This window comes from Eptatretus burgeri, chromosome 12 (genome assembly GCF_056783735.1).
Source record: "Eptatretus burgeri isolate ZD-2024b chromosome 12, Ebu_testis_v1, whole genome shotgun sequence".
NCBI classification, from domain to species: Eukaryota; Metazoa; Chordata; class Myxini; order Myxiniformes; family Myxinidae; genus Eptatretus; species Eptatretus burgeri.
The window spans coordinates 10,877,824-10,891,905 of record NC_140972.1 but is presented as its reverse complement, the minus strand read 5'-3'; the positions used below and the strand labels follow the sequence as shown (position 1 = coordinate 10,891,905).

The 14,082-nt window shown below is 42.3% G+C and overlaps 1 protein-coding gene across 4 annotated transcripts in view; it reads left to right on the top strand.

Moving 5' to 3' along the window:
- The window catches only part of LOC147015083 (stromal interaction molecule 2-like), a 106,748-nt gene extending 101,470 nt beyond the window's left edge, over positions 1 to 5,278 (top strand). For all 4 annotated transcript variants that reach the window (XM_085849488.1, XM_085849485.1, XM_085849486.1 and 1 more), the window contains one exon: positions 4,094 to 5,278. In XM_085849488.1, the coding sequence (XP_085705614.1) occupies positions 4,094 to 4,459 (366 nt within the window). In that variant the 3' untranslated portion in view covers positions 4,460 to 5,278. The remainder of the gene's footprint in view (positions 1 to 4,093) is intronic.
- Positions 5,279 to 14,082: the final 8,804 nt, after the last annotated feature.

Genomic DNA, 14,082 nt, shown 5'->3' with positions numbered 1-14,082 from the left:
TCTCGAAGCTTCTTTCCAAGATGTTGCAAATCTAATGTTTTTCCGTTTCTAACATTCTCCATAGTCTTTCCAAATACAGCATTTTTAATCAATTTATAGAATTCCCCTTCAAATTTTACTTTTGTATTTGTTCTCATATCTGTATTGAATTGAATATACTTTTTCATCCAAAGACTTTGTTTAAATTTTAAAACTCTATGAATTTTATCTACTCTCAATCCTTCTCTCAAAAACTGTTTCAAGCTTCTCTGATGCAAAACATATCCCTCTTTATCATAGAATGTTGTTAATAACTTTTCTGTTGATTTACCTTTAATGTTAAAACTTTTATGATAATCACTTAACCATTCTTTCTTGGGGTTTCTTTCTCACATGCAAAAGGAAGGTCTTTATGCTTATTATGAAGATCACTCGGGTACCTCAAATCAACTTCAAAATAATAACCTTCTTCTTCCTCATTCAATTCCTCTTGAGAAGAAATAACAATATTCATCAAAACCTTTTCATAATCCTTTTCTTCCACCCACTCCAATTTACCATAAGGCAGAGATTGAGACATTGCCCATCCATACAAATTATTAGCATCAAAATACATCAAATAATTGGATTTGCGATATATGAGATATCCCTTATTGTCGGGTTTTCCGTGTGTGTGTGTGTGTGTGTGTGTGTGTGTGTGTGTGTGTGTGTGTGTGTGTGTGTGTGTGTGTGTGTGTGTGTGTGTGTGTGTGTGTGTGTGTGTGTGTGTGTGTGTGTGTGTGTGTATATGTGTGTCTGCAACGCCAGGCTCCACAGCACGAACCAGCGAACTGATTTCGATGAAACTTTGCCAACAGGTGATGTAGATATGCTTTTGATGATTGAGAAGTCTAAGAGAGGTGGAATATCACAAGTATGTTCAAAAAGATATGCTGAAGCAAATAATAAATATCTTCCAAATTAAGATAGTGAAAAATATAGTAATTATTTGATGTATTTTGATGCTAATAATTTGTATGAATGGGCAATGTCTCAATCTCTGCCATATGGTAAATTAGAGTGGGTGGAAGAAAAGGATTATGAAAAGGTTTTGATGAATTGTTATTTCTTCTCAAGAGGAATTGAATGAGGAAGAAGAAGGTTATTATTTTGAAGTTGATTTGAGGTACCTATGTGATCTTCATAATAAGCATAAAGACCTTCCTTTTGCATGTGAGAAAGAAACCCCAAAGAAGGAATGGTTAAGTGATTCTCATAAAAGTTTTAATATTAAAGGTAAATCAACAGAAAAGTTATTAGCAACATTCTATGATAAAGAGGAATATGTTTTGCATCAGAAAAGCTTGAAACAGTTTTTGGGAGAAGGATTGAGAGTAGCTAAAATTCATAGAGTTTTAAAATTTAAACACAGTCCTTGGATGAAAAAGTATATTAAATTCAATACAGATATGAGAACAAATACAAAAGTAAAATTTGAAGGGGAATCATATAAATTGATGAATAATGCTGTCTTTGGAAAGACAATGGAGAATGTTAGAAACAGGCAAAACATTAGATTTGCAACATCTTGGAAAGAAGCTTCTGGATTGATAAATAAACCAAGTTTTGAGAGATAAGAGGTTTTTTCAGAGAACTTTTCTGCTATTCATATGGAAAAGGAAAGTATTGTAATGGATAAACCAATTTATATTGGAACAGCAGTTCTTGATTTATCAAAGATATTGATGTATGATTATTTGTATAATGACTTGAAGAAAGAGTATGGTGAAAATGTTTCATTGTTGTATATGGACACTGATAGTTTTATCCTAGAGATAAAAACTGATGATGTTTATAAAGATATGAAGAAAAATATTGGAGTATATGATACAAGTAATTTTAGTAAGAAGAGCGAGTTATTTTCAAAAAAGAATGAAAAGGTTATTGGAAAGTTTAAGGATGAGTTGGGTGGAAAGTAATGATTGAGTTTATTGGATTGAGAGCAAAGGCATATGCTTATAAGTATGGTGATCAGATTGATAAGAGGTTAAAGGGAATAAAGAAATATGTAATAAAGAAATCAATAACTTTTAGAAATTATTATAATTGTTTAATGAATAAGAAAGAAGAATAGAGGAAAATGAATACAATAAGAAGTTATCAACATAAGATCTATAGTGAAGAAGTAAATAAAAAGGCATTAGGAGCCTTTGATGATGAGAGATTTATTTTAGATAATGGAATAGATTGCGTTCCATATGGATATTGTATGACAGACTGAATATTTAATCAGAGTATATAGAATAGATTGTGTTCCATATGGATACAAGTTTTAAGTAAATAGAATATGGGTTCGGGTTTTTAAGGGCTACCGTCACCTTTTACACAATATATAAATGGTCGAACCAAGTATTAATCAAACTGAAGAGTGGAGAAAATCTCAGTCTTGGTTTATAAATGGAAAACATAATGAATGTGAAAAATATCAAATAAGTCTTATTGAAAAAATAACTAAAACAAAGGTAAATAAAACAAATAAGCGAATCAATTTAAAAACTAGTAAGTTAGAGGATGTAAAGAAAAAAATTAATATCCTTAAATGGACTGAAAACTTTGATGGTTATCAATTGAACAATGGAAAAATAATTTACTTCAATCTCAAAATGATATGCAACTCAGGAGGTGGTCAGATGAGATCAATGAGAGAAGTATATCATTTCATAATGACACAAAAGGGGTATCTTGAAAAATATATAGATTCAAATGTTTTATTTTTAAATATTTTAGATGGGGATTATTGTGCAAAGAAAATTAAACTATCGAAGGAATTTGAGAATCCATCCATCCATCCATTAGGACCATACTCTGTGCAGAGCATTGGTGCCGCCGAAGCAGTCTCCTTGGCTATTGGGAACAATCCTGGACGGGTCGCCACTCCGACACAGTATACCAGCATGCTGGCACTCATTTTGCCGACCTCGGAAGGATGACAGGCAGAGTCAACCCCACCTGGTGTTAATTCAACAGCTGAGCGGGATTTGAACTCGACCCTAGGATCCCAAGCCCACTACCTTAACCATTAAGCCAACACCAGGCATATTTGAGAATGAACAAATCTTTATCGGTTCAATGAGTGAGCTAAACAATATCCATTGGTTATTTGAAAAAAAAAGTGCTCCTTGGCTAAAAGGGGAGGCTATTAAAATCTCCATTCACTTACATGTTTTAGATATTTCAACAGCAGAGAATTCAACAGGTTGGGATAAAAAGGAGGTTTATTTTTTAGTGAAAAAAATATGAATCGCTGAGAATCCCCCATTCATTAACATGGTGGAAAGTGAGCCAGAATCAGCATATCCACCCAACTCACGAACTTAGAAAATTTTGAATTTTGACATAAAAATCATACGACCGCCCAAACTTTGAGAGCTAGGATGACAATATTTTTTATGCATAATGTTGAGGTCATTCCCCACCTAAAGTCTTGAAACCAGTTTGCTCGATCTCGAACACCTTGCCCGTGGCACCCCCTTCAAGTTTGTTTTTACGCTGATTTCATCAAAATATGGATAATCCGAGGAGTGCGAAATGCCATATAGCCTATATGATGTTATATTGTTCCTGGAATGTTCCAGAGGAAGTTTTGCACCAAAGGTCATAATCCTTGACGTTTGACCTTTAAAGTTCACAAAGGTCAAATTTTCAAAGTTGTGGGTATCCAACCCGGTTTTCGACCTTCTTCGACAAACTAACTCCATTAAGCTATAGCACGTATCCTGTTTCCTTATTTTAATGTCCACAACATTGTTTTGTGTCCTTTAAAGGTTATGCAAAGGTCAAGTTTTAAAATTGTTGAATGAAACCGGGTTTTCGACATTTTGCAGCTAATAACCTGTCACTCGTACCACATCATGTTGATCATTTTTATAACTTGGTCAAACATTATCACATTGTCTCATCCTTGACTTCTGAAACAATCTACATCGTCAAATACCGCTCGTGAACCATCGTCGTCTTCAGACTGGTTTTGATTTATCTTTGTTGTTCTCAAAATAATGATGCAAACTAATTATTCAGCCACTGGTCTACAGGTGATCAACACAATCTAATCCCATTCATTCTTTTCTTTTAACAGATTCAAAGTGCATCAGATTTTCCACGTCTCAAAACTGGACGGCTGTCCCCACTATACGTGCGATCGACCCGCTCCCTTCAAAATATCACCTCATGTCAAGATTTCAGTCAGAAAGACACTGCTTTTCTTGCTTCCACCACCACCCAATCGGAGGAGGAAATGCCTCTTGAAGAGTCCGACACGACCGAAGTTGACATGGTCCAGTGTGATAGCAGCGAAAGTTTGAAGACCAGGGATGGGTCGGCAGCAGGTTTTAGGGCCAAACGAGAACCTGGGCATAAATTTGCACGTAACGAAGGTATGAGAGGGCAGAAATCGAAGTTAGCTCGAATGTTTAAGAAAAAATACTTTAAAAGTGCCAATTGATGACTCGATCATTATCTTTCCTCAGTCAGAAGTTTTTATTTAGCCACATTCTATTCTTTGTCCACATTTTAATAAGGTGGCAGTGGAATTAAAATGAGGAAGAGAAATCCCTTCATGGTACCATCAAAAAATCAGAAAATGGGAGGAAAACAATGCACACACAAACCTGAGTTGTCAATAATTACCACCAAGAAACAGAAGCAGTGTCTGTTACCGTTTAAATAGGATGCAATGTGGCAGAATAATGCAGAAATGAACAATCAGTAACCACAGCTTTTATAAAAACTAGTCCTTAAATGCAGGAATGACTCACATGACTTAAATGCAGGCATGACTTTAATGTAGGGATGGCTCCAATGCTTCTGTAATATGGGCACGGCTCCAGTGCTTCTTCAAAACGGGCAAGGCTCCAGTGCTTCTTCAAAACAGGCAAAGCTCCAGTGCTTCTGTAATATGGGCACGGCTCCAGTGCTTCTTTAATATAGGCACGGCTCCAGTGCTTCTTTGATATGGGCACGGCTCCAGTGCTTCTTTGATATGGGCACGGCTCCAGTGCTTCTTCAAAACAGGCAAGGCTCCAGTGCTTCTGTAATATGGGGTGGACAGGGCTCCAATTCTTGTGCAATATCGGCATGGCTCGAGTACTTCTGTAATGTGGGCAGGGCTGCAATGCTTCTTTAATATCAGCATGGCTTCCGTACTTAGTTCATGTGGGCAGGGCTCAAATGCTTCTTTGTTATGAGCATGGCTCCTGAAGTGCTTCTTTAATTACAGGCAGTACTCTTGAAGAGCTTCATTAAAGGGGAACACAAACGCTGAGACCACCTCGATGCTAATCTATCCCTTGATACCCTCCCGACAAAAGACATGATGTGTCTTTTTCCGATTTGCGGTTTATAAAGTAATTTGGTGATTAAAAGTCGAAATCATCTTTTTTATCATACTTAGCCATGACTATGTGCAGGTTACATCTCAGTACAATTTCACTCAAACGGCCAATAGTTTTCGATTTTCCACAAATACTGTATGCAGAGTCGATGTGTCCTTGTTGGTTGTAGTAATACAAACCGAGACGGTTTCATGCTATACCAATGGCCGAAAGACCCGAAGTTTGCCAGAAATTGGACGAGGTTTGTTCGAAATACCCCAGTGTCGATCGGGCCGACAGAATGTTTGCTTTTGTGCTCGGAACATTTTACAGAGCACTGTTATGAAACAATCGAGATGATTAGATCTTGTGGTTATCCGCCATGATTGAGAGAGAATGCCATCCCCACGATTAAGCAGAAAAAACAGCCGTCGCTCGAAATTGTAAGACCATCACTACCCAGCTACTGGCACATGGACTTTCTCTTCCTGTTGCCCTTGCACAGCAGTTAACACAAAGGCAGCTAAAAATAATTATCTGTTATCAACACAAATTTCTTCAAGTTAAATGAACCACCATCTATTTATAGTGGAAAGTATGTATGGATGTATCATCTCCTCCTCCAAGAGGATTTGACCTGTGACGCTAAAACTTTGAGGTTTTACCCACAACCACCCTGGCTCCTCCCCTTCCACCTCCATCACCCCCTGCATTCCCCTATCAACCATCACCCCCACAATACCCATCACTTCACATCCCACAAATCATCACCCTAACAATACCCACCACCACACCACACCCCACCTCGACCCAAGCACAACTCACTCCCCCCTACACCGAAGCAGGATATCAACATGGCATGGACACCACAGAACGACCACAGACACAAATGGCGTCCCGGAAAAATATTAAATGGGATGATCCCATAAACATACAGGACACAGAGTCAGCCTGCGATGGTGGGACAAAGCATTCGTCGCCCATTTTGTTGGCGGTGCCGAGTGTGCTTGGGCAGTGTTGGCTGTCGAGAGATGACGGGTATTTCCGCTGCGGTAATATAACTGATTTATCAATTAATACAAAATCCCTTATAGATAGTGAATTGAACGGAAAAACCAAGTCTACCAATCTGTGATGAAGATGCAACCGGCATTTTCATCTTCACCAACATCTCCATTGTCATCATCTTCATTTGAATATCACGCATAAGGCTCAAAATGATACGGCTCCATAATTTCCCCAAAAGCGTTTCCATCACTAATTTTGTCTGAAATAGTTTCTTCAAAATCCCACTGATCAATTTCAACATACTGAGAACCTTCAGAGTTACCAATGCCAGTGGAATCAATATCGGAATCCGAGCTTGAAATTTACTGTTTCTCCATGTAAACCGCCATTTGGATCAAGGTGGGTTCTGAGTGTGACGTCACTGGTGAAAATCGAAAATTGACACTTTCAGCCTTTTTTCGGCATTTTGTGATTGACTCACTTGTTTTTTTTTTTCCATTCAAATTACGTTAGACCGTCATTAATTATTTTTAATGGTTTTCAGAAGAAAAAAAAATATTGTGTTTGGGTTCCCTTTTAATACGAGCACGGCTCAAATGGCTCTTTATTGTGAGCATGGCTCCTGAAGTGCTTCTTTAATGAGGGCACGGATCATCAAATGCTTCTTTTATGGAGGAATGGCTCCAGTTATTTTTTAATGTGGGCACATTTTCAATATTTTTTTTCATATTGTCACGATTCGAGTGCTTCTTTCATGTTGCAAAGGTTCCAGTATTCCAATCCGAGCAAAGAGAACGTAACAGGATCGGTCTTCAACTGGCAGACAATTGGTGACACCAGTCGTTGCTTATTGGTGCACGACCCTCTTTAATGTGTATTAATCCTTTTTAATGGATCATACATCAAAAACACGAATGTCGTCCACTTTCCGAATTTGAAGGTATTCGTTTTTCTCACAGGTGTCTCACACACAATTGCTTTTATGAACAAATTTCTTCATAATTCATATTTCCACTTCCACTTATTCATGGCCACAAAACTATCAATCAAATCTCAATATAATTACAGTGGTGGCCAATTAGCACAAATACTGGACTCAACTCCCCCGGGTTGTGGGTTCATATTTAGCTAAAGGTAGCACCATGAAGGATTTGGATTGTTGGCTTATCGAAATTGAACTCGTTTCAGAAGAAATATGCTGCTATCGAATAGTTGGTAACAACCCAACAAGCTCTTTAATGTCCCTTCGGGAGGGTGCTATCTCCCCGACCTATCCAGTTTGATCTAAACGTCATGCCAGGCTGACTCGTAATTCCCTTTGGGTGGGTACCAAAACGAGTGAGGAAACAGGAATCTCCATCTCAAAACTTCCGCAACTGAAAAATGCAACGCAACTTCTGCAACGGAATTTAATTTCTATTTTCATTTTTATCTCACCTGGAACGTCATTACAGGAAGCTTACTGTATGGGATGGCACGTTGTCCATCATTCCATCCAGAAACACTTGCAACTTATTCTTAGAAACTCAGGTCAGGTCAGGTATGGGAGCATGTGCCAGAACAGCACGTCGCTGCGTCCACTTTCCGCCGGTACTCCAGGGGCCTCCGTCTGGCCATCCCCCAGGCAGATGCCAGGACCATCCCCATCTCCTTGAGATGATGGTCAACCTGTTGCAACCATGAGGCATGTGGTCGACCCACTGGCCTCCTCCACTCATGAGACTCCCTCGCTGAGAGAATCTGGTGAGCAGGATCAGAGTCAGGAAAACGAGCCACATGTCCATACAGCCGCAACTGACGCTCATGGACTATGCAGGTAACAAATCTCATCCGAGTCTCTCTCAGCAACCGCTCGTTGGACACAAAATCCGACCAGCGATAGCCAAGGATTCTCCGAAGAGACCTGGTACCAAAGGAATTAAGTCTCCGTCTCAGATCCTTGGTCAGAGTCCAAGTCTCGCACCCATAGAGCAAGACTGGAAGTACCAAGGACCTGAAGACTCGGACTTTCGTCCTCCCGCACAGGTACCGGCAGCGCCACACCCCATGATCCAGTGAATCCATGACTCCCCAGGCCCGACCCAGACGTCTATTGACCTCTGACTCGCAGCCAGCAGAGACATGAATATCACTGCCAAGGTAAGTGAATCTCTCCACGACCTCAACATCCTCACCACAAACAGACACAGACAGGACAGCAGCATCCAAGATGTCACCGAAAGCCTGGATCTTAGTTTTGACCCAAGAAACCCGTAATCCCAACGGCTCCGACTCCTCATTCAGCACCTCGAGGGCCCCCAAGAGGATGTCTAAAGTCTCCGCAAAGATGACTGCATCATCTGCAAAGTCAAGGTCCGAGATCTTGACATTCCCAAATGACGCACCGCAACTTGATCTCTCCGACATCCTCCCTAGAATCCAGTCCATACAAGTGCTGAAAAGTGTGGGAGCAAGTACACATCCCTGACGAACTCCAGTAAGAACTGGAAATAAGTCAGAGATGGTACCACCACACTTCACAGCACTCTCAGTACCAGAGTAGAGTTCAGACATCAGATCGATCAGTTTTGGTGGCACCCCACGAAGACCAAGAATCCTCCAGAGGACGTCCCGATTCACTGAATCGAACGCTTTACAGAGATCAACATAGGCTGCAAGCAGCCCCTGCCGAAACTCTCGTCTGCGTTCGGTGAGGACACGAAGTGCAAGGATACGGTCAATCGTTGACCTCTTTGGTGTAAAGCCTGACTGCTCTGGACGCTGGTGCTCAAGCAGATGATGGCGAACCCTATCGAGAATTATCCGAGCAAAGACCTTGCCCGGCACTGAGAGCAGCGTCACCCCTCGGTAGTTGTTGCAGTCTTGGCGATCACCCTTCCCTTTCCAGAGAGGGACAACAAGGCCCCTCTTCCAGTCAGTTGGGATGATGCCTGTGTTCCAGGCAGAGCACAAAACTGCATGCAACGACACGAGTGCAGCATTTCCACCAGCCTTGAGAAGTTCGGCATGGATGCCACAGATCCCTGGAGCTTTGCCCCGTTTCAACTGGTTCACCGCAGCCCGTGTTTCCACAAGCGTAGGTGGACCACAGTTGATTCGAGGGTCAGCAACAGGGATTGTAACACCCTTGATGTCCAACTCGACAGTTGGGGGATCAGCCTGGTACAACCGCTCAAAGTAACCGGCCCAGCGGGCCTTCACTTCAGACTCCTCTGTCAAGAGCCTACCACTCTCTGCTCGAACTGTAGTGCTCCGAGGGATGGGCTTGGATGAACGTAATGCGCGAATTCCCCTGTAAGCGGGACGAGAATCACCTGTCCACAGGTGATGCTCTACCCCCTCACAGATTCCTCGCACATAGGCCTCCTTGTCCACCCTCAGTGCACGTACAGTTTTACGCCTCAACTCCCTGAACAGCTCAGCTCTGCCATTCAGCCTGGCCCTGCGACTCTGGTCAATGGTATCCAGTGTCCCTTGAGAGACAAAATTCTTCTTTGCCCTGCGGTGAGCTCCAAGGCATCCACCGGCAACATCAAGGACGGTGGTCTTGAAGGCGCTCCACAACTCTTCAGGACCCCCAAAGCACCCAGACCCCCCAAGTGTCCACTCAGCCTGTTTGCAAACTCCTCAGCTACTCTCTCATCCCTGAGCTTGGCAACATCCAGCCTCGGCTGGGATGGTACCATTCTCCAGGATTTAAGGTGCAGCTTTAGAGTTGCTACAACAAGCCTGTGGTCAGTATTGAGGAACTGAGCACTCCGGTAGACCCTGCAGTTCTGGATCATCCTCCAACGACCGTCAATGAGGACATGGTCAATCTCCTTTGCCACACCGCCAGCGTTGGAATACCAAGTCCAGCGATGAGCTTGTGGGCGCTGAAACCATGAACCAGCCACCCTAAGTCCATGACTTCTTGCAAAGTCAAGGAACTTAGTGCTATTCTGGTTCATAGTTCCTGACCCATGGGGACCAACACACACCTCATAACCGTCCCTATCAGTTCCAGTCGATGCATTGAAATCCCCCAAGACTAGAAGTGTATCTCGTCTGGGGCACTGATCAACCACAGACTCGAGTGTGGCGTAGAATGCATCCTTCACGGTGAGATCACTCGCCTCAGTCGGAGCATAAACAGAGACCAGGGAAATGACACCTAAGGAGTGACGAATCCTTAATCTCATAATACCCTCGTTGACCGGTGTTACCTCAATTATCATTGGGGTCAGCTTATTGGACACAGCTACAGCAACTCCTTGGGTATGGTAACCATCAGAGCGACCAGACCAATAGTAGGTGTAACCACCCACCATTATCTCGCCGCAATCCGGTCTCCGAACCTCAGAGAGAGCTGCAATCCCGATGTCCAAACGCTTGAGCTCAGATGATAACAGAGACAGGTGATCATCCTCTCTTAGGGATAGGACATTCCAGGCACCCACCCGAAGGGACCGCCTCAGGTTAACCCAAGGAGACCGCCGTCTGGTGGACGACACCTCAGCACCACTCCGACACACTCTCCCGCAATCTGACCCAGGGATTTTACCCCGTGGTTTCCCTCCTATCAACGATTGGGGGTCCCGAAGGCTTTGCCCCAATCCCGTCATCCGGTGAGCTGACCTGCTAAGGGAAGCTGCACAGGAGGTACTCCCACAGAGTGGGTTTTCAGATTTTTTTGCGTTTTTGCGTTTTGCGGAATGAAGGGTTTTACGGTGGCCGGAGTGCAAATCCTGCCACCAACCTCCTAATAAGAAGTGACCCCAACTGCAGGAGGACGTCCGCAGACACAGTTGGGCACTAGATATGGATGGCCGTTGGCTCACAAGGAGCTCCTACGCCCTTTGACAGGTTTTGTTTTTAATCCTGCTGGGTGTCCATATCCAAACACCCTCCTCACCAGAAAACCTGGTGGGGGAGACGGTTTAGTCGCCGACAACCCGACTACATAATACAACCCGACTACACTATTAGAAACTACATAATACTTTTAATGAAACTCTACCACAACCTTCATCACCTGGTATGTACCAAAGTTTGTTCATTTGATTAATGATTGTTCATTAATGGTACATACAAAGTATGTACCATTAAAAAAAAAAGTTGGAGTCTAAGGGGGTTTTGCCCCCAAAATAGGTATTTGCTTTCTTCTCAGAAACGACACACAATTTTGATGAAACTAGACCACAACCTTCATCACCTGTGATGTACCAAAGGTTGTTCATGGCATAAACAATCAAAAAGATAAATAAATCAGTTGTTCACCCTCCCCCCCCCAAAAAAAAAATAGGTATTTACTTTCTTCTCCGTTACATATTTTGTGGGTCAACCACACCTACCAGTGGCTCCCTCGTTATCTTATCCGGCCGCTACCAGGTGAGCGCCCTCGGGTATTGCCCCTATTTTTCCTTTGAATATTTTCCCTGCCAAATAATGTAATGTATTATAAAGTTGATCAGAAGATATCCGATTACAAAAATGCTGAATAAAGGATATAAATGAAGAAAGTTTAAAAAAAAATTTTTTACGACCGTGATTCGTCAAAATACACAGAACCAAATACAGAATGTCAAAGTAGTACAAAAGTGATGTCCGAATATTATCTAGCAATGTGTCTTGCAATCTTTGAGACCATCTATTTTATAAGGAGACCGTCCAAAAACTATAATGAGGTGGACAAAAAAATACTTCAATCTCAAGCAATGTTCTCACGTAATGACTTATTTCCATTAAAAAAAAAAACATTTTGAGATATCTGCAAAAAACCGTGATATTTCCATAAGAATGCCACAAAAGGCAGTAACTGTCGCGTTTTCAGGGCTTCGGCAAACGTAAGGCTTATACGATCAGGTCCAAAGGGCTTCAGACGAATGACGTCACCGTAGTTCATTCTGACAAGCTCGTGAAAATGATGGCATCGAAATCACCATTTGAAGTAGTGGGGTGGATATAATAGGTCAGGTCAGGTCATGGATATGGGAATGAGCCGCACGCGAGCGCCAATCAAAGCCGGACCTTGCTGTTTGAAGCGGGAAATTTAAAGTCATGGTGTAATGGTTCGAGCGTCCGTTCTGATTCTGGGAGGTCGGCAGTTCGAACCCCATCTTAGTCATACCAAAGACTTAGAAAATGGTATTTGCTGCTTCCTTGTTTGATGCTCATTATTTGAGATGATAGAACATGGATAAAGCCTGGAGGTTCGTAACCATGGTGATTTCTTCCTTAATTGCGTCACTTAGGGCGGAAAGAGAAGTGACGCCAAACTGTACCCAGAGTACTCCGGGAAATGTCACTTCTCCCAAGCTCAGTGGTTGTATTTAAAAGTCCGGTGTGTGTGTGTGTGTGTGTGTGTGTGTGTGTGTGTGTGTGTGTGTGTGTGTGTGTGTGTGTGTGTGTGTGTGTGTGTGTGTGTGTGTGTGTGTGTGTGTGTGTGTGTGTGTGTGTGTTTGTGTCATATACCCCCGAGTATATGTGAATGTTTTGTGTAAAACTTTTGATTTTTTTTTATCATTGCCTGTAACGATGATTGTTCTCGATGCATATTTCGTGTATTCCATGAAGGAATGATAAAACTTCTTGCTAAAATACCCGTGCAGTGTGCATGGTATTGTTTTTAGAGAATTGGCTTTAATGTCAGTCTTCAAATTGTAAGTTTGGTCATTGAGGCCTAGTTTTCTGCTTTATTACACTGTTTGAATCTTCCTTACAATTCAGAAATTTTATCACAAAACTGATAATTTTCTTCATTAAATTAATACTTTTAATCCAAAATGAACCTTTGTTTTCTTTCCCAACCACCATACGGTGCACCACGCAGAGACAAGAGGTCAGATGCAACCTCTTTGCCATTCTAATGGGTGAACTAGGCTGCTGAACTTTCGATAGAGTCTGGCATCTGGCCTTGCTCTCCAAACTCTTTGCTTATGGCATCCAAGACGAACTCCACACGTCTCACTAACATCCTCTACTCTTATAGTCAACGTGTGGCTCTCAACGGAATTCTTTCATCTCCTCTCCTTCTAAAGGCTGGAAGTCCAACGCAGTATTCTGGGCCCAGTCCTAATCCTGATCCTGATCTTCCTCAATGATCTCTCTAACTATCTGGAAAGTCCTCCTTATCCATTTGCTGATGACTCCACTCTATGCCGTGACATCCCCCATTCTTCAAATAGGCAAGCAGCACCCTCTTCCCTCTTCAAACCTTGACAAAATAACAAGTTGGTCAAACACTTGGTGAAAGCTGGAATAGGTCTTTCAAGACACATGCACGCACGCACGCACGCACGCACACACTGTCTCCAAAAGGACCATCTGGCAAACTCTCCCATCTACTTTCTGAACAATTCTCTTGAAGAAGTTCAGTCATTCAAACTCCTGGTTCTCATGATCAGCCATGATCCCTTCTTAGGCAAAGCACATTTCAAAGTTGGCCTCCAAAGCCACTGGGCATCCTGTGTCGTAGAGCTGCCTCGGTCTGTCACCGTCTCTCCGGGCACCGAGGCAGTGATCTCGGCGACCTGACAGGCACCCTATGGTCTGGTTGAATTCCTGGAAGAGTGTCCTGTAGAAAGCATAGTAGTGGATGGCACCCTCACAAAAACTGGCAAGGCGACGGTGACCATCATTCTAATAAATACAAGCACAGAGCTTTTAGATTGGTGGATGCATCACATCATTGCAATTCCTTGTTCTTTCTGTCCGCTCGAGTCACATTTTCACTTATTAACCACTTTTAAAAACAAAAGTTTCCAGC